This window comes from Saccopteryx bilineata, chromosome 1, assembly GCF_036850765.1.
Source record: "Saccopteryx bilineata isolate mSacBil1 chromosome 1, mSacBil1_pri_phased_curated, whole genome shotgun sequence".
NCBI lineage: Eukaryota > Metazoa > Chordata > Mammalia > Chiroptera > Emballonuridae > Saccopteryx > Saccopteryx bilineata.
The window spans coordinates 227,103,719-227,124,047 of NC_089490.1; the positions used below are offsets into that span (position 1 = coordinate 227,103,719).

At 50.3% G+C, this 20,329-nt stretch overlaps 1 protein-coding gene across 2 annotated transcripts; it reads left to right on the forward strand.

The window, feature by feature from the left end:
- Nucleotides 1-4,265: 4,265 nt before the first annotated feature.
- Nucleotides 4,266-20,084, forward strand: LOC136309210 (left-right determination factor 1-like). 2 transcript variants are annotated; one of them, XM_066237392.1, is made up of 4 exons: nucleotides 4,266-4,664; nucleotides 17,774-18,020; nucleotides 18,177-18,419; nucleotides 18,740-20,084. In XM_066237392.1, the coding sequence occupies exons 2-4, from the start codon at nucleotides 17,830-17,832 to the stop codon at nucleotides 19,101-19,103; spliced, it is 798 nt and encodes a 265-aa protein (XP_066093489.1). In that variant the 5' UTR covers nucleotides 4,266-4,664; nucleotides 17,774-17,829; the 3' UTR covers nucleotides 19,104-20,084. The 2 variants fall into 2 exon arrangements, with proteins under 2 accessions (XP_066093489.1, XP_066093478.1); XM_066237381.1 differs by lacking the exon at nucleotides 4,266-4,664 and having other exon boundaries at nucleotides 17,182-18,020.
- Nucleotides 20,085-20,329: the final 245 nt, after the last annotated feature.

Here is a 20,329-nt window from a genome sequence, read left to right on the forward strand (position 1 = left end):
GCTACATATTTTAGCACCTGAGGTGAGGCCATGGAGGCATCCTCAGCACCCCAACTTGCTCAAAGCATTCGATCCAGAGCTGCAGGAGGGGAAGAGAGAGAATGGGGAAGGGGACAGGTGGAGAAGCAGGTGGGCACTTCTGTGTGCATATTTTAGAGAGGAGAGAGAGAGAGAGAAGGGAGGAGCAGGAAGCATGAACTCATGTGCCTTGACCAGGCAGCCCAGGGTTTTGAACCAGCAACTTCAGCATTCCAGGTCAATGCTTTATCTGCTGCACCACCATAGGTCAGGCCAACGTGACAACAGTGTTAAAAGCTATCATTTGACAGCCTCCATTATACGGCAGGCTCTTTGCAAATCCCTTACATAAAATCTCATGACCTTGGAAGCTAGGTACAATCTAAGACTACTAACACGAAGCTCAGAGTTTATATAAGTTGCACACAAAAATTCAAATGGACATTTCAGCAAAGAAGATACACAGATGGCCAATGAGCACATGGAAGGATGCTCAACATCATTAGGAGGGAAATGCATATCAAAACCTGGTGAGGCCTGACCTGTGGTGGTGCAGTGGATAAAGCGTCGACCTGGAAATGCTGAGGTCGCCGGTTCGAAACCCTGGGCTTGCCTGGTCAAGGCACATATAGGAGTTGATGCTTCCTGCTCCTCCCCACTTCTCTCTCTCTATCTCTCCTCTCTCTGTCTCTCCCTCTCCTCTCTAAAATGAAAAAAAAAAAAAAAAAAAAAAACCTGGTGAGGCCTGACCTGTGGTGGTGCAGTGGATAAAACATCGACCTGGAACACTGAGGTTGCCGGTTCAAAACCCTGGACTTGCCTGGTCAAGGCACATATAGGAGTTGATGCTTCCTGCTCCTCCCCCTTTCTCCCCATTCTCTCTCTCTCTCTCTCTCTCTTTCTCCCCCTTTTCTAAAATGAATAAATAAAATCTTTAAAAAAAAGTCTTTAAAAAGAACCTGGTGAGATAGCATTTTACACTCAGTAAAAGAAACCCACAAAAAGAACAAAGACAGTGAGTGCTGGTGAGGTGTGGAGGAATCAGAACCCTCGTGTTGCTCATAGGGATGTAGGATGGTGCAGCCACTTTGGGGAACAGTTTGGCAGTCCCTCAAAAGGCTAAGTTGAATACCATGTGACCCAGTAATTTCACTCCTAGGCATTTACCCACGAGAAGTAAAAACATGTACACACAAATCTCGCACAGGCAGCATTATTTGTAATAGTCATGAAGTAGAAATAGCCCTGGCCTGATAGAGCATCACCTGGCTGCACCAAGGTTGTAGGTTCAATCCCTGATGCACATACAGGAAGAGATCAATGTTCCTTTCTCCCTCTATCCCTTTCTAAAATCAGTAAGAAAATGTTGAAAAAAAATCCCTCAACTGACTGCAGATCAAACCACAACCTTGGTATATCAGGACATGCTAACCAACTAAGCTACTTAGCCATGACTCCCAAGTTTTAATTAGCAGAAAGTGGTGTCAGGATTCAAATCCATGTCTGGTACCAAATCCTGTCCTCTTTGCACTAGACCTGCTGGTGAGCTGTCCAAGGTGACAGGAGACTTTCCCTCACTCCCCTCCCCTCCCCTCCTGTAACCCTAACCTCCTTCCAGGCCCAAATCCACCAACAACACACATTTACTGAGAACCTACCAACTGCCAGGCCTTGGCTTATGCCTTGGTGCGTAGGCCTGGCTCAGGTACATCCTTACCTGCCAAGGACCTGTCTTCACCCCTGAGTTTCAACCAGCTATGGTCAGGGTCAGATTTGACTGAAGGTCCTCCAGGGAGAGGGAGAAAAGGGTCACCCCTCGGAAAACAGCTCTGGTCGCCTCCCCTGTGGACCTCAGGCCTGCCCTCCCAGCGCCCGCCTTCTCACTGGGCTGACTGGCCTGACTAGCCCTGGGTCTGGAGTTACAGGCTGAGCCAGAGGCTGGCAACTCCCTCGAGCCCCAGCGTGTCAGGCTTGGGCAGAGGTTCCAAGGCCGTGCATTGTCCACCAGGTGCCGGAGCCACCGGAAGGCACCCAGAGGCCCCTGCATGCATTTGAGGGGTAAGAGCCAGTTTTGAAGTTGAGTGCAGTGTTTTCAATAAAGGTGTGCTAGATGCTCATTCCCTCTGTGCCTAGTGTCCTGTAAGGACGCCTCAGTGTGCCCTAGTCAGTAACACTCTGTCCTTGTTCTGAGCGGCGCAGGGGCCAAGGACAGATGTGGACACAGAGAGGTCATGTGAAAAACATGGGAAGCCAGAGAAAAGGCAGTGTGGAGGAGGGGGATGAGAGAGTAAGGAAGGGGGCTAGCCAACACTTACCCCGCCCACTCATGCCCCTCCTTAGGCCTCTACCCGTCAGGGTCCCTGAGGCAGCTGGGCCTATCAGTCCTTGTTTAATGACTGGCTTCTCTCAGGACCCCAAACCTCTGTTCCAACTGTGAACAATAGTCACTTTGGGGAAGTGGGATTACAGTTCATTTCTCACTTGGTTTTTTTCTTCATTTTGCTTTAGATTGCTGATTGCCATAAGAAGCATGATAATCATAGTTAGGAGATTAAAAAATGTCTCCACTGCTCCCCACTGGCCGCACCAAACACAAACATGCTATGCTTCATCATGTCCCTAGGTGACCGTTACTAAGCAACGCTCAGAGGGACTCCTGAGAACCTGACTGCACTCCACTCCACAGTGCAGTCACAGTCCACAGCCTGGCGGCACCTCAGCAGGTACAGTGTGGCCCCGACACAGTCTCTCCCTTTCTGCAACCTTCCACACTGTACGGTTTCCTGTTTTCATCAGCAGGGAAGCCCAGCCAATGTTCCTTGTCAGGCAGCTTCTCAGATATAACTTAAAACTTTTTTCCTTAATAAACAAACTCGTGGTTTCTTTCCAAGGGCAGGCATTATATTTTGTGTGCAAGATACATAATCTTATTTAATCTTTTAAAAAATATCTATTTTGCTGATTTTAGAGAAAGGAAGAGAGAGTGAGAAACAGAAACATCAATCCGTTCTTTAATTTCATAATTATAATGTACTTATTATTTTTGCATTGTATTGATGGAAACACTGAGACTTGGGCAAGTTAGGAATATGGCCAGTGAGAGGAAAGGTCTGGGTGCCTAAAACCTGTTTCCTGAAGTGCTGACTGTCCTGCCCTAGGCGGGCACTGCCACCCTCTCTGCCCCAGGGCCCTCCTTTCCGGAACACAAGGATCGGACCTGAAATCTAGGCCGGGTGAGGGGTGCGGGGATGTAGGTGGGGCTAATTCTTCAGGGGTCCCTGCAGGTGCCTGGGAAGGAGACTCAGAATACAGAGCAGGGGCAGGGCTGGCCTCCTCACCACTTTCAGTGGGTGGGGACCTTGTTTTGAGAGTGCCAGGCCCTGGCAAGCCCGCTCAGAGGAGCAGACAATGTAATTTTTCCTGTTTTATAGAAGCAAAAAAAAGCGTCCTTTCTCCCTGCCTTTTGAATTGAGGGGAAGGAACAAGAACTGAGCATGTGTTGACTTCGGTTCCTCCAGCATTGCCCGCATCGCCCGGCCATGCTCCCGCCGCCCTAAACAGATGTGTCTGTGTCTGCCGAAGCCCCTGCCTTCCTGGAGCTTGCTCACCCCACTGTCTCCTGGGGATGCCTCCCCCTTCTCTTCACCCCTCTACCCCAGCTCTCGGCCTTTCTCCCTGCCCTTCATTGACCCTTAGCCGCCTGGACCTTATTCTTTTGGTTATTTTCTCATGAACACAACACTTTGCTCGTTAATAGCGCTTTTGAACTGACAAGATGCTCACTCATCACATCCAACAGGATTCTTACAGCGATCCCGGAAGGCAGGTGAGGAGGGTGTGAGCAGCCCCATCTAACACCTGGAGAACTGAAGACACTTACCTAAGGCAACTAGGGGGGCTGGGGCCACGATCCCAGCCTTCAGATTTCAAGTCCTCTTTCTGATTTCCCTCCCACTCATCTCACAGATGAGCTCTCAAGGCCAGCAGGTGGCTCCTAAAAATGTTTTTACACAGCAGGCCCATAGGAGAGCTAGTCCTGCAAGCCCAGCTCTGCCCACGCCCCATTGTCCAGCTGCAGAGGAAAGGCTCCCCTGCGTCACTAGAGGGCGGCAGGCACTAACCAGTGAGGCCCCCCCCCCCCCCCCCCGGGGAGGGGGGAACTAATGCAAGCCAGGTGACAAAATTCAGGGTGGGGTGTCCTGGGGAGAAACCGATTTAGAGACACATGTATCTAGTGGGAGGGGTGGGGCATGCCAACTGTGGAAGGTGATTTCATGTATTCACAAAACAAAGCAACTTAGTGTCTGTTAGACATGGGAGCACTTGAATCTTCCTTCTTGGAACAGCCCTGGTCCTCTGTCCCTCGTCATTGTCTTCATCATTCCAGGTGGGAAAGGTGGGACAGCAGCCATCCTGGCTGCCCACACACCTGGGCCCCTCCCCTAGGTTTCCCAGGCTGAGGAGCCTTATCAGCCACTGTGTTCAGGCTTCTTGTAGCTTATCTGAATCAATACACACTAGTCCTGCCCCGAGACCTTCAGAGTCGGCTAAATTACTAGTCACTTGACTATGGGCTATCTACTTACCCTCCAGGAATTTATGCGCAAGTCTGAGGACAATAGCAGTCCCCACCTGCAAGAGTGGAGGTGAGGATTCAATGAGACTAATGGCTGGGCTGGTGTCTGGCAGGAGGTGAGCTCTAAAAACTGAGGTTGCTGTTGATTTTATGGTACTGGTCAAGGAATTGGAGGCTCAGAGAAATTAACTAGGAAGTCAGGCCCCAGAGTCAGGGCCTGCTGGAGCCAGAGTTCTGGTCTGGGTGGGAACCTGGCCCCTGGCCCCCGGGCATCTCAGGCTCCAGACCTGGTGCCCAGACCTGGTTCTCAAACCGATGGATCACCTGCCTTTTCAAATTAAGGGAAATGGAGAGAAAACTAGCACTTACTGAGTTCAGTTTCCAACCTTATTACCCTCAACTCTCCAAAAAGCTCCATCTGGACCCCAGACCTGCTCTTATCCACCTGCTCCCCCATGGTCTTTGCTTGTGATAATGTGCCAAGGAACCATAAAACTTAGCATTAGCAGCCATTTTAAAGAGGAAAAGTCAGGCTTCTTACCCCCTCCTTTTTGTAGAGAGTGGAAAGAGAAGAATGCAAGAGCTTCCTGGCTTACAAGAACAACTGGGTCACCTAATAATAATTTAGCTAATTCCTAGAATTCTCTGAAAGGGTGCCTGGGGCACTTGCCACACAGAGCAAAGAAGATAGAATTTATCTGAAAACCTTAGAAAACAATGTTTATGTACCTTAATCAAGAATTCCTATACTCGGATTTACCCTAAAGTCATGAGAGTAACATATAAGTCTAGACAAAGGGTTCACAAGCCCCTCCTTTACCCACCCCAACCAGTACTTGATCTTGTATAAAAGCAGGCTCAGAACTGTATGAGGCCCTACATGATTTGGGATTGTGCCCCGTGTAGCTAGCCGGTTAATTAATAAACTCCTCAAAACTTTCTTCTGTAACCTGCCTTGGTGTCTCTATGTAACCTGTGGATTAAAGTACACTACTTTATAACATGCTCACCCCATTTCCTCCACTGGAAGTGCCTTATCCTTGTCTTTTCTGCCTCTCTAAATGTGGCAGATCCTCATCTCCCACCAAAATCTCAGAATCAGAGCTTCCAACCCTCAGCCAGAGGGGAAGCCACTGCCCAGCAGTGAGGACAGTGAAGATGCAGGCCTGGGCCCATTAGAAGGCAGGTGCAGCCACAGGAGGGTTTTAGGCAGGGAAGGCTCAGAGCATTTTTGCTTAAGAAAGGAATCTTTGCCTGATCTGTGGTGGTGCGGTGGCTAAAGCATTGACCTGGGAACGCTGAGGTTGCCGGTTTGAACCCTGGGCTTGCTTAGTCAAACCACATAGAGGAAGTAATTACAAGTTGATATTTCCTGCTCCTCCCTCTTCTCTCTCTCTCTCTCTCTCTCCTCTCTCTAAAATGAATAAATAAAATCTTTTTTTAAGAAAGGAATCTCTGGAAGCCTTGCAGAACAGTCATTTGAGTCTTGCAGCCATCTGGGTAAAAGCCAGTTAGTTGAAGAGGGTAAGCCACAGGCTTAAGGACTCCCCCCATCCCCGCCCCCGCAAAGCTCCTTATATCATAATTGGTTGTGGAAAACCCAGTTTGTTTAAATTGATAAGCTGAAGCAGATAAGCTGAGGCTCCTCCTGCCCACAGCTCCCCCTGTGTACTTAGCAGACCACTGGGCTATCAGTTAGTAAGGGCTTCTGGGCATTGTTGAGCTCAGGAAGCAAACAGGCCCATGATATGGGGACAGGTGCAAGGGAAGCAGGTGTGGAGGCCAGGCTGAGGTCCCAGCTTAGTGACTGCATTAACTAACCAGGATAGACCAGAAGGAGATTGGGTTTGTGAGAAATAATAAAAATTACAGCTGCCATTCACTGAGTGCCAAGTGCAGGCTAGACCTAGAGCTAGGCCCTTACTCACTGCCCAGGTCTTCACGAGCAAGTCTGTCAAGCGTTGTGTTTCTTTCCCTACTTTTAGCAACGAGGAAACTGAGGCTCATGGCTTTGCCCATGGCTGTGGCGAGCAACAGTAGTGGCCAGAGCCTAAGCTCACCTTCTTCTGCGATCTGCAGTTCCACGGGGGGTGAAGAACACCAGTCATATTGTTTTAGGGCCCATCCGTGATGATTTCATTTTAACTTAACCACCTCTTTAAAGGCCCCGTCTACAAAGACAACCACATTCCTAGGTAGTGGGGGTTAGGGCTTCAACATGTGAATTTGGGAGGACACAGTTCAGCCCATAGCAAGCAGAGTCTGGGGATAAGGAGGATTCAGGAGCTGAGGGGAAGGACCAGAGAGAGTTGGTGAGAACAAGGGAGGCAGTCCTGGAAGCAGAGTGGGGAGCTCATGGGATGAGGGGGAAGAGAGGTCCAGAGCCTGGCAATGTTGGAGGCCCCGAGCTAGCCAATGAGAGAGGATGTGTTCCTGGACCGCAAACTTTGAAGAATGGAAGGATGCTCAGGAGGAGAAGGCTGTGGCTGGAGTGGCCACCTCCCTCTGCAAAAGCATCAGTCAGCCCCGCTTCACTAGAAGGTTAGGGTGGCTGTGGAGGGCAGCTGGGCTGTGATATCTTCATCAGAAAGAGTGAGGCCACTTGTCAGAGCTGCGGGGCTGGGGTTCCTGCTGCAGGACCTTGTCCCTGAGAGGGTGACCAGCTGGAAACCCAGGCTACTGAGAAGCAGAGTCTCCAGGTGTGTCCTCCATTGCTTCAGGCCCCATCCACACTTGGCCCAAAGCAGGTCCTGGGTACCACTGATCCCGACTACAAGACCCAGAACCCCAGCCCACATTTGGGTACCACTGTGAACTCTCCCCAGCCCATCCATCTGTGAAGGGACCAGATTTTTTCCTTTTCTTCCCCCATGCTGTCCGCCTCTGGGGACCTCCAGAGACCAAGGGGCCTGGCCTGTCAGATGGGAAAAGGCCCCGTCTTATTATGGGACCCGTTCTAGGGGGCTCTGGGGGACTTGGCAGGGAAACCCAGCCCTTCCACTAAAACTCAAATAAAACCATTTCCTGGGACCACCGTGAACCTGCTCTGTGGTCATGGTACCGTTCCAGAGGCCTAGGTCCTAAGTGCTGTTGTCTGTTGCCGGCTCTGAGTCAGGGAGGGGATGGCAGGCATGCTGCACACACTCACGCACACTCACTCACAAGCACATACTTGCACGCACCCTGGAAGAGGCTTTTGTTTTACTCGATTGTGGCTGATACACACATCTCAGACTCTTCTTAAAGAAAACATGTAGAGTAAAAATGGCCACTCAGGTCAAAGCCCTCATTGTCCAGAGAGGGTCCTGGGCTGCCCAAGGTCACACAGCTTGCTGGCCTTTGTTCACTCCCCTTTACAGGCTTCCTTAGCTTGTGCTTGAGCCCTGGGCCCACCTTTGTCAACATAGCCCACAAACAGGCCCTAGAGATGCTTCCTCTTCTGGGCAAAGCAGCCAGAAATAGGGCCTCCCACCTGCCCCCACATATCTGGTCAGCTTTCAGGGGCCCTTGGGCAGGGAAATAAGAGGCTGGTTCCACAGCAGCCCCGGGGACCAGCTCCCTCCTTCATTTGACATGTTATTCCATTTTTAATTACTGAGACAAGGCAGCAGAGCCTCCCAGGCTGAGCCCAAAATAGTCAGTTTTTAAATTTGATTTCTGTTCTCTGGAAGGAAAGCCTCGGGGACCCACTGCATGGAGCATGTGGGGCGTGAGGGGCTCAGTGGGCCCGGAGCCGGAAGTGTGGGGGATGCGGTGACCTACACATTGACTTCAGCCTGGCTGTGCCATCAACACGTAGGGCTACCTCTGCAGGCCTCGTTTTTCTCATCCGTGAAATGGGCTGGACCAAAGCTTCCTCCCAGGTCCTTTCTAGCACTAAATGTGTAAATCCTGATCTGCTGTTCTTCACACACACGTGCAGCTTTGCAGGTGCTTTGCCCTCTTTTCCATTTCTGGGCTTTCATTATCTTTTGTTGTGATGCTAAACGTCTTCTCCTTAACTCTCTGCCCATCAACCTAGCGCCAGCCTGTGGCTCTCTGGGAGGGGTGAGGAGGTCCCTTCCTACTTCTCTGACAGTTATTTTCTGTCCCATCTGGCTTCCTCTATCCCCCCTCTCCCCTGGGCTCAGCCCTGGTCCCTCCACACCTGTACCTGGCCAACTCTCCTCTCCTGCTGCTGTCCTCTGCTGTCAAGGGTGCCATACCTGACCTCCAGCATGTTCCTAGTGTGGCCCCTGGACTTCCCCCAGCTCTTCAGACTGACCTGTCCACTCTCTTCACAGCCCCACACCCACTACTTGCTGGTCCTCACTCCTTCCCTGCTGCAATGGTGCCATCCCCTGCCTGGTCTCTGTCGTGGGCCCAGGGCCCTGGCTAAAGTGGGGAAGCTCTCCACATGATAGCTCCATCCTTTCTCCACGCACTCTGCAGCTTTCTGGCTTCAAAAGGTGGGGACACACGTTTCCAGGGCCTGCGAGCAGCCTCTAGAAGTTGAGGGCAGCCAGAAACCAGGGCCCTTTGACCTTGTGATCCTACAACCACAAGGGCACAAATTCTGACAACAGCCTGAGGGGGCTCAAGAGTGGCTCCTTCCCCAGTCAACCCCCGATGGGGCCACAGCCTGGCTGACACCTTGACTATAGCCTGTGAGGCCCACACTAGGACCCAGCTAAGCTGTGCCTGGATCCTGACACAGAATCTTTGACATAATAAATGTGAATTGCTTTTTTTTTTTTTAAAGGATAGGGACAGACACTTATTTTTAGAATTGTAGGACCTCTGTTCCTTAAGCCCAGGATACATTATGAGCTGGTGGCTGAGCCAGGCCAAACCCTGGTCTCCAGACTCCTGACCCAGGCTCTCTCTGGGCTGACTCTGCCTGCCATGCCTGGTCCCCAACCCCCCATCAGGTCCTGCCAGGAGCTTTCGGGCTGGAAGCACAGGCTGGTTTCAGGAGATACCTGCTGTCCCAGGGCTGATGGAGGCCGGGCCCTTGGTGTTGCCTCCTTCAACAGAGGAGGCCCACGTGTGGGAGAGGAACCTCCTTATGTGTGGAGGCCTGGTTGGCTGTAGGACAGAGCCATTTACTGAGCTTGGACCAGGAAGGGGTGGGAAGGCAGTTGGATGTGGAGTGCTGGTGACCATTGTAGTGGTCTGGCTACAGTCATCAGTGAATAAATGGCACGGGAAGCCATGAGACTAGACAGGATGTCTTAGGAGGAGCAAGGAGCAGGTTCTTTCCATGATCTCGGCCTGTTTGCACAGGCTATTGGCCTGGGGTCAGAGAGATGGCGAGAGACCACTAATACAGGAGATGGATTGAAGGAAGGGCATGGACAGAGGCAGACACAGGGCAAATCCCCAGACCTATTATCCCTCTGCAAACACAGGCCCCTTTCCTGAATGTGGATTCCTCATGGGGGCAAGGGTTTTGCTGGGCAAATAAAATAAGTGGGCAGTGAGCCAGAAGAAAGTGAATGTGGATTGGGCCTTTCTTTCCAGTGGCTGGACTAACCAACCAGGAGGGAGGGCAGTTCCACTCTTTGTCCTGTGGAGGTCTTGGGAGAGTCTGGCCTCCTGCTAGGTTGGGTTGGGCCTGAAGGTTAGAGGTAGGGAAATCATCAGGAAGCCGGATCTGCTGTCGTAGAGGGGACAGCGGAGTGGGGAGAAGGAGGTAAAAGTCAGCCCCCCTGAATAAGGGCCTAACCTTGGACCTGATTGAGGACATTATGGCAAGATGGGTCATAGGAGCTGCAGCAGGTAGTTGGAGATCCTGCCTGTATAGGCAAGGACTTGATCCCAACCAGAGTCCAGGCTGCCAGGTGAGAACCAGGAGGAAATGAGAGGTCAGAAGTCATCTCCTGGACTCCATGGGTAGGAATGAGCTGAAACTGGAGACTGGGTTCAAAACTGATACCTAGACATCAATAGTCATCAATGATACAGTCAATCATTAAACAGTGCCACAGAATAAAAACCCCATCTTCAATAATAACAAAAAACATAAATTACCCAGTAATTGATTTAATAAGTTACATAGAAGATGTAAATAAAACCAACAACAGCAATTAAAAAAAAATGAATGAATAAACAAACTGTGTCCTCAGAGGAGAAGATGCTAATGTTTCCAAAATTGATCTTGAAATTTAACATCATTCAATACAAATATTAGGGTATGGCAAAACCCAGCCAGAAACAAAGTAAAAAACAAATTTTTATAAACTAGGGAGAAATATATGCAACAGAGAAAGGGCTAATGTCCCTAATAAATAGAGTGTCAATCAATAAGATAAAAAATATGACAACTGGATAGAAAAATGGACACAATGTAGGAATAAAGAGTTCTCAGGAATGGAAATACAATGGCTTTAAACATGAAAAAATGCTCAAGCTCATAATAATAAAATAAATGCAAATTAAGACTAGAGTGAAATGCCATTAATTATTTATTCAATTTTTTTTTAAAGTTTGGTCTTTAATGATACTACCATATTCGTGGGGCTGTGGTCTCATTTGTTGCTGGTGTAAGTGGAGGTTAATTTGGCAATATGTATAAAAATAAAAACTATGTAAACCCTGTAACCCAGTATATCCACTTGTAGACATTTATCCAAAAGATATATTCATACATGTATAAAGTGGCAGCATTATTTGTAATAGCAAACGTTTGGAAACAATCCATTCAGAGAAAACTAGTTACATAAATTATGCTACATTCATACAGAGAAAGTTCCTGTAGCAGTAAAAGGGAATAAAAAAAAGCAGTACAATACAGAAGATTCTACAAGATACATTCAGTGAAAGAAAAAAGTGAAAGCCAATATGTGTCCTATGCTAAGTTATGAGTTAAAAAAGAAAACAATGTATCTGTTTTCATTGGCATAGATGATCTCTGAAGGATACCTGAGAAAGTAATCACCGTATTTTCTCAAACCCCAGACCTTTTGAATCTGGAACTTTCTTCATCTGACCAGAGCTGAGTTGTGTCTCTGTAATTCAGTGGTTCTCAAAGTGTGCGCCAGGGTGCACTGGTGCACCCTAGAAGATTTCCAGGTGCTCCCTATGGTATTCCAGAGAAATATGTGCCTGTTGGGGACCAAAAACCAACAGGGTTTTTGGAGTTTAGATTTTTAGGGGACAGAGGTGTGGGGAATTGGCTGTAAGCTGACAGTCTGCCCAACCCTGCACCTCACTTGCCTGATTAGGTTGCAAAAGGCTGTTAAGCTGTAGTGCTGGATTGTTTACACTACCCCCCATGTTCCCCAGAAAGACTGGAGGCAAGTTTCTTCTATCCTCTGTTTGGTGTAAAGTTAAGTTGATATGTATGGTGGGGGTTTTCTGCACTCAACACAATTAAGAGTAAAAAGAGAGGAATTCTTCAATGTATTGGTAAGAAAATGAGAATTTGCCTTTCAAATATATGCCCAAACATTGAATAAATTGCTAGGACACATCAAGCTCATGTTTCTCACAAACACAAGAATGAAAAAACTTAAAACATTTGCGCCGGGACCTGCCGGATTTACTAAATCTTACTAAGAATGTATTTATATATATAAAAAGATAAACTTTTTGTCATTTTTTTATTTTTTAACTCCTTTTTTACAAATTCTAAAAAGCACAATTCAAAAAATGTAACATAGCCTGACCAGGTGGTGGCACAGTGGATAGAGCGTCAGACTGGGATGCGGAAGGACCCAGGTTCGAGTGCGGGCTCATCTGCCTTGAGCAAAAAGCTCACTAGCATGGACCCAAGGTCACTGGCTCGAGCGGGGGGTTACTCGGTCTGCTGAAGGCCCGCGGTCAGGGCACATATGAGAAAGCAATCAATGAACAACTACAGTGTCGCAACGAAAAACTGATAATTGATGTTTCTCATCTCATTCCGTTCCTGTCTGTCTGTCCCTATCTATCCCTCTATCTGACTCTTTCTATGTCCCTGTAAAAAAAAATTTTTTTAAAAAAAGAACATAAAAATGTTTTTAAATGTCAGAATAAATTTAATTTTGTCATATTTATTTTGTTTAATTACCATAAAAGCACCCTTGGACTTGATATATTTTTCCTTTAATGTTTGACTTATTATAACGTATTTCTCAGGAATTTGTATATAGTGTGCCTACAATTATTTGTAGGATTTTAAATGTGACCAACTTCAAACAAAACGTTTGAGAACCACTGCTGTAATTTCATGTTGAAGTCCTAACCCCCAACGCCCCAGGCTATTTGGGGATAGGGGAATTAAAGAGGCGATTAAGTTAAAATGAGACTGTTAGGGTAGGCTCTAATCCAATTCAATTGGTGTCCCTATAGAAAGAGGAAATTTGGACACACAGAGACACCAGGGATGCCTGTGCACAGAGGAAATACCCTGTAAGGACATAGTAAGAAGGTGGTTGTCTGTAAGCCAAGGAGAGAGGCCTCAGAAGAAATCAAGTTTGCTGGCACCTTGATTTTGGACCTCCAGCCTCCAGAACTATGAGAAAATGCATTTCCTTGTTAAAGCCCCATAATCTGTGGTCTTTTGTTATGGTGGCCTGAGCAGACTAATACATTAGTATCAATAAGTTGTTGCAAAAATGTGTCTCCTGGCAGACAATGATTATGAGATAAATTCTGATTCTAAAGAGGTTTAACTGTCAGAGAAAATAATAAGCCCCTTTGAACCAATTACTCTGGTTGTCTCTGGAAGGGGGGTTGGGGATAGAGAGACTGAGGGGGGATGGGAGAGGCTTTTCACTGTGTTGTTTAAAAATAAAATTATAATGATACATTAAAATTACAGTTTTGAAAATAGGATAGAGATCATGTTGCTAGATTAGTAAGATTTGTGTGGTGGGAAAAATACCTCTGTGTTCCTTTGTAAACTGCAGACTGTTTCTGGGGCGTGAAATTGGCAGTGACATTTTCCAAGTACCATCCCTTTTGTATGTTTTGGCTTTTGTGCTAATTCTAAAAATAATGAAGAAACATGGTTACTGTAAATTTTTTTAAAAAGTTAAACATTGTAGAAATTACTAACAATATGAAAGACTTCTTTTATTGAGCACCTACTGTGCTCACATATCCATCATCTCCATTCATACTGACAAGTTCCTTGCAAAAAAAGTGAATTATTCTCCTTTCATTGGAAGTCTTCTAATCCAGATGGCAGAAAACTCGCCTGAGGCCACACAGCTAGTCAGCGGCACAGCAAGGACTGAGTCCAGGCTCACTCTTGCCAGGAAGGGGCTGGATGGGCTGAGTCATGGGTTCCTGTCTCCCACCCCTGTTGGCTCCAGGAAACTCCAGGCAAGGCTGGCCCTGTTGATGTGAGTCCAGGCTGCTTGGAACATCAGGAAGGGCCCTCCTAGGGACATGTCTGGAGACTCTAATGGAGCCACATCGGAGCCCAGGCCTGGGGACAGGGAGGCTGATGGATGAAAGGTTGGGGCACCCCAGCACCTGGGACTGGGCCTCGAGGCCTGTCCGGATCGCCCCCAGTAGTATCTGCCCTTTGCTGTGAAGGGGACATGTGTCACCATGGAGACCCCCAGGTGCTGGACTCAAACCCAGAAGCGAGCCTGTTCCTGGGCCCCAGCCTTCATCAACCTCACAGCTTCCTTTGGGTCCGAACCCAGGCTCTGGTCTTATCTGTCCCCCATCCATGGAGGCTGCAGATGACTTCTGACCCTCACATTTTCTCCTGACTTTTGCCTGGCGGCCTGGATTCGGTTGGGGTCAAATCCTGGCCTATTAGGGGCAGGAGGGTGATCTTGGACACACGGTCCACCCCTCACCTGCCCACCTGCCCATCATCTATCTCTCCAGGTCCACCTGAGTGCCAGGTTTGGTGCCCACACCCTAGCTAGCTAGCCCACTGCCTTTCCTGATCTCCTAGGCTCTGGGATCAGGGCCAGGTCCAAACTGGCTGTCACTTAGGGGCCCCCATTACTTTGAGCCCCTCCCCCACCATTTCTACCTCAGGCTGGAAGCTCTGACTCCGGGCCCATTTACTACCTCCAGCTGACCAGACCCGGTGGAGTGGGAGCAGACAAGTGGAGGTAGAAGCGGGGGAAGGGGCTCCTTCGTCTGCATGACAAAGCATGGGAGCTGCCCGCCCTCCTGACCGCTAAGCAACTGTTGTACAGGGGCTCCCAATCCACATTCGCCTTCTTTCCCCCCATCCCAGGGTTGCCATAGTTAGCAAATAAAAATATCAGCTTCCCAGTGAAATTTGAATTTCAGATAAACAACGAATAATTTGTTCATATAAGGATTTCCCAAATGGTGTCCTGTATTTTATTGGGTGCCTTCCCGCTGGCTGGCTGCTCACTTGTTTTATTTCCCCAGGAAAACTCTTCAGCTGGCCTCACATCCACATTCAGGCTGGGCTGTGCCCCTGTCCCCAGCCAGACCTCATCACCTGGCCTGGATGCCCTTGGCTAGCTTCAGAGGGCTGAGCAGGACTCTGGCTGCGAGTAGCTGGAGGGCATGGAAAGAACTCTGAGCGGGAGTCTGAAGACACTGACTTTGTGCAGGCACCTCTCATTGACTGTGTGACCTTGGGGATGTCACCTCTCTGAGCTCAGTTTCCTTGGCTCAAAAATGGGAGGAGGGGGTGGACTAGATGACCCTTTCAACCCTATAATCTCCAAATTTCCAAACAGCCTGGAAGAGGGAAAGGATGGGGTTCCTTATTGGAGAAGAACCCGATTGATGCTTTTAATATTCTCAGGCTCCTTTACACACCTCCCTAACCCCTTCTGCCTGGGAAATGGGGAACCCTGGGCCCCCTAACCATGGACAGACAGCCCAAGATCTTAGCAGGAGCCCTCTGAGCACCAGGTCCCGTTGCTTATCCCTGCAGGCAGGCTGGCCCTTAGAGAGACCTGGGGCCAAGCAGGCAGTTTAAATTGCAGCAAGGAACAGGATGTAAAGGTCCACACACTGGGGACGCCAGTCTGCTGTCACTGGGGGACAGGAAATGTAGCAGAGAACGAGATCCCACCTCTCCTCCAGGAAAGAAGCTTTTTAATTTAACTGGTCAGGTACCCGAGCCAAGGTCCAGACAGCCCTGGTGCCCTTTCCAGACAGCCCCCTCCTCGGGACACAGGGACCTGTCTGGCTGCTGAGCTCCCAGGGGGGCAGGGGTGTGACCTCCCACCCGCCCTCCCTCTCACTGCCCAGGCCCAGCCCAGGGCTGCCTATAAAGCTGGCCCAGCCTGGCTCTCAGCACACCCAGCTGGGACCCTCCAGGAGCCCCCTCAGGGGACACATCTGCTCCGCTCCCCCTCCTGAGTAGCACCATGAGGTCCCTGTGGCTCTGCTGGGCGCTCTGGGCACTGCCCCTGAGTGGCCCCGGGGCGGCCTTGACCGAGGAGCAGATCCTGGGCAGCCTGCTGCAGCAGCTGCATCTCAGTGAGGTGCCCGTCCTGGCCAAGAGTGACGTGGAGGAGCTGGTCACCCCTGCCCAAGTAAGGGCCCAGTATGTGGCCTTGCTGAAGCGTAGCCATGTGGCTCCCTCCCGTGGGAAGAGGTTCAGCCAGAACTTCCGAGGTGAGGCCCTCGCTCCCTGATGCACCTGGTCCTTGGGTGTTGGGGGTGCGGGTAAGACTGGATGTGCCCAGGGTCCACAGTGCAGGGAGCAGGGACCATGGACTGTTAGGAAGGCCAATCTGTCTGCACTGAAGGCTCCACCACTCAGGCCAGGAGGAGCTGAGCCAGGCTGGGCCCATTGGCAAAGCCAAGACAAGACAGATATCCTGGGGTAGCAAAGTGGAAGGAGGGGAGAGTGGGGAGGAGAAAATAGGCTGGCAGAAACCTTATGCTGGTGAACAAGGAGGCTAGCTTCAGCAGAGGGACTCCTTAGAGAGAAGGGACCTCTTGGTTCAGTTCTCAGCTTTGATCGTTGCTGTTTTACCTCAGACAACTCAACAAACATCTCTGATTCTGTTCGCTTCTCTGGAAATGAGGTTCAATTAGCCCTGACAATTTCCCAGAGTTGTGGGCCTTACATAGGATGTAAGGGGTGGTTTCATAATTCTAAAGATGATCATTTGAAAACAGCCTGTCAGAGATGTGCTCGGTTTAAACCCTACTACAGCTTCTCACCTCCCTGGGGCTGGGGTTCACCTCCTCGGTTGCCAGAGCTAGACCCACGCCCATCCTGATCCCTGGCCAGATGGTGCCTGGGGAGAGGAAGAGGCCCTTCACAAATACCTCAGCTCATGCTGTGAACCTAGAGTCTCATGTGTTGGAGACAGGTTGCCTGGCACCTCTGACCAGGGTGTCATATGTGTCCATGCCATTTACCTCTGGGCTCAGGAGCCCTGAAAAAGTTTGTTTATAGGCCCCTGGTTCCTCTTCCTTCTGTTGGGGATATTTTATTTTATTTTTTTTGGTGAGAGACAGAGAGAGAGAGACAGAGAGAGGGACAGATAGGGACAGACAGACAGGAAGGGAGAGAGGAGAAGCATCAATTCTTTGTTGCAGCACCTTATTTGTTCATTGATTGCTTTCTCATATGTGCCTTGATGGGGGGGGGGGGGCTACAGCAGAGCAAGTGACCCCTTGCTCAAGCCAGCAACATTGGGCTTCAAGCCAGCAACCATGGAGTCACATCTATGATCCCATGCTCAAGCCAATGACCCTGCACTCAAGCGGGTGAGCTCAGGGTTTTGAACCTCAGTCCTCTGCAACTCAGTCCGACGCTCTATCCACTGCACCGCCGCCTGGTCAGGCTGGAGACATGTTACCAGAGAGGAATATGAGAGTAAACTAAGGCTCTCCCTCTGCCCTTAAAGAAAAGCCAGGTTTAGCTGGTGTCCATAACATTCCCACTGGCTGGGTGTTCTGCCTCCCACCCTCCGTTCCCTCACCCATCCTAGTGCTGCCGTCTCTGCCTAAAGAAGGCTGCCTATCACAAACAAGTACATGCCACTCAGGGGCCCAAAGCTGCCTCTGGTAACTGAGGGAGGGGGCGGCTAGTCAACAAGCCCCAACAGCAAATGACAGTTTTAGGTGACAGAGGCTGGCCCAGAAAATTTTTTAAGGTGGGGGTGCTTTCTTTCTCGCCTGGCCCACCAGTTTCCCAGGCCCAGTATTTTCCTTGTGGATTGGTTACTGGGGAAATCCTGTACCCAGGGTCAGGGCCTTGCTACCCTCTGAGCTCCCCGTTGACCCTGCTGTTGTCCTCAGAGGTGGCCGGCAGGTTCTTGGTGTCCGAGGCCTCCACGCGCCTGCTGGTGTTCAGCATGGAGCAGCGGCTGCCCCCCAACAGCGAGCTGGTGCAGGCCGCGCTGCGTCTCTTCCAGGAGTCGGTCCCCGAGGCCGAGCTCCGCCGGCACGAGCTGCTGTCTCCGCGCAGAGACCGGGCCCGGGTGACCATCGAGTGGCTGCAGGTCCGGGACGACGGCTCCAACCGCACGTCGCTCATCGACTCCAGGTGGGGACGCCTGGGCTAGGTTGTGCGCTTGGGAAGAGTCAGGGCGAAGGGTAGGAGGGGCGCGAGAGGGGCGGGTCCATCCCCGGGAAGGGGTTGGAGAGATCGTCCCAGTCCCCACCCCATAGCGCCGGCCTCTGTCTCCACCTGGTGTCGCAGGCTGGTGTCCATCCGCGAGAGCGGCTGGAAGGCCTTCGACGTGACGGAGGCTGTGAACTTCTGGCAGCAGCTGAGCCGGCCCCGGGAGCCACTGCTGCTACGGGTGTCGGTGCAGAAGGAGCACCTGGGTCCGCTGGCCTCCAGCGCCCACAAGCTGATACGCTTCGCCTCCCAGGGGCCGTCGGACACCCGGCACGGCGAGCCCCAGCTGGAGCTGCACACCCTGGACCTCAGGGACTTCGGGTAGGCGCTGTGGGTCAAAGGCTGAATCTGAATAACAGGACAAATAGGGAATTACACTTAAATTGAAACGAGCATCTTTTCTCGCGGTACTATGGGAATAAATGGGCATATACGATTTCTCCTTTGAATTTTAGGGTTAACATCACAGTATTATTTATATTTTGGTTATTTCAGTTCTCTAATCTTATCACACATATCCAGCTTTTTAAACATCATGCGAGAGGGATCACACATTTCTCTCCAGATGCCCCACTAGGCCTTGTGCAGAGTCCCCTGACCTCAGCTCTCCCAGCTGACTTCACCCCTCCTTGTCCCCACAGAGCTCAGGGCAATTGTGACCCTGAGGTGCCAGTGACCGAGGGCACCCGCTGCTGCCGCCAGGAGATGTACATTGACCTGCAGGGGATGAAGTGGGCTGAGAACTGGGTCCTGGAGCCCCCGGGCTTCCTGGCCTACGAGTGTGTGGGCACCTGCCAGCAGCTGCCAGAGACCCTGACCTTCAAGTGGCCGTTTCTGGGGCCGAGACAGTGCATCGCCTCCGAGACGACCTCGCTGCCCATGATTGTCGGCATCAAGGAGGGAGGCAGACCCCGGCCCCAGGTGGTGAGCCTGCCCAACATGAGGGTGCAGAGGTGCAGCTGCGCCTCGGACGGGGCGCCCCTGCCCAGGAAGCTGGCGCCGTAGGTGCAGGGCATAGCCACAATGGGACTTGTGTTCTGGGTGCGTCAGCACTGTTCTAGGGACCAGAAGAGACGGGAGTGCTTATGGGCAAATGCTCTGTGCTCTCTACTGAGCCCTGAATGTTCTTTCTCTGACCAGTCAGCTTATATCCTCATAGTCACTTTCCAGGAACAAGACTCCTTGGTCACTGGGTAGACCCTGCCCAGTCTTCTCTGCCTTTTATATTATTCACTGCACTGTATCCTAAGCACTTACCTGTGTAGATTCTATAATCCAAGAGCAGAAACTCCCATTTGCCATTGTTCCTGTGTCCTATCACAGGATCTGGGCTGAGCTCTGTGATACGGGCTGGAGATCTAGCTGTCACTGAGGGTTCAAAACCTACGGTCAAATGTGGGTTGTGCCTTCCCATTGCGGATATTAAGGGCCATTTGTAGGAAGCAAATCAAACACACTTGATTCTGTATTTCTATTTTACCCAGAAGCCTGCCAATTGTGAGAAAACAAAGTTCTATGGGGATTAGGTAAACCCAGTTACTTTCAACCAGTGGCTGTCCGTGGTCACCTGCCACCATATGGGTCCTGGTGAGGGTTCTCAGTGTGGCCCCAAACAGAAGTCACATGGTACTACCCTGGCCAGACCACCAGGGTTACCGATCTAGCCCAGCTCGCTGAGCATAGCCGGTCTCCTCAGGCTGGGTGCCAGGGTGCTTGCAAGAATTTTTTTAAAAATATTTTATTTGGCCTGACCTGCGGTGGCGCAGTGGATCAAGCGTTCACCTCGAACACTGAGGTTGCCGGTTCAAAACCCTGGGCTTGCCCGGTCAAGGCACGTGTGAGAATTGATGCTTCTTGCTCCTCCCCCTTCTCTCTCTCTCTCTCTCTCTCTCTCTCTCTCTCTCTTCTCTAAAATGAATAAATAAATAAAAGTAATTAAAAAATATTTTATTTATTTGGTTTAAAGAGAGGAGAAGTAAAAAGAAGTGGGGGGGGGAGCAGGAAGTGTCATTTCATAGTTGTGTTTCATATGTGCCTTGACCAGGCAAGCCTAGGTTTTGAACTGGCGACCTCAGCATTCCAGGTCAGCACTTTACCCATTGTACCACCACAGGTCAAGCCTGCAAGAATTTTTAAAACTTGCACCTGACCAGGCGGTGGTGCAGTGGATAGAGCGTCAGGCTGGGATGCAGAGGACCCCGCTTGAGTGCGGGCTCATATGGTTTGAGAAA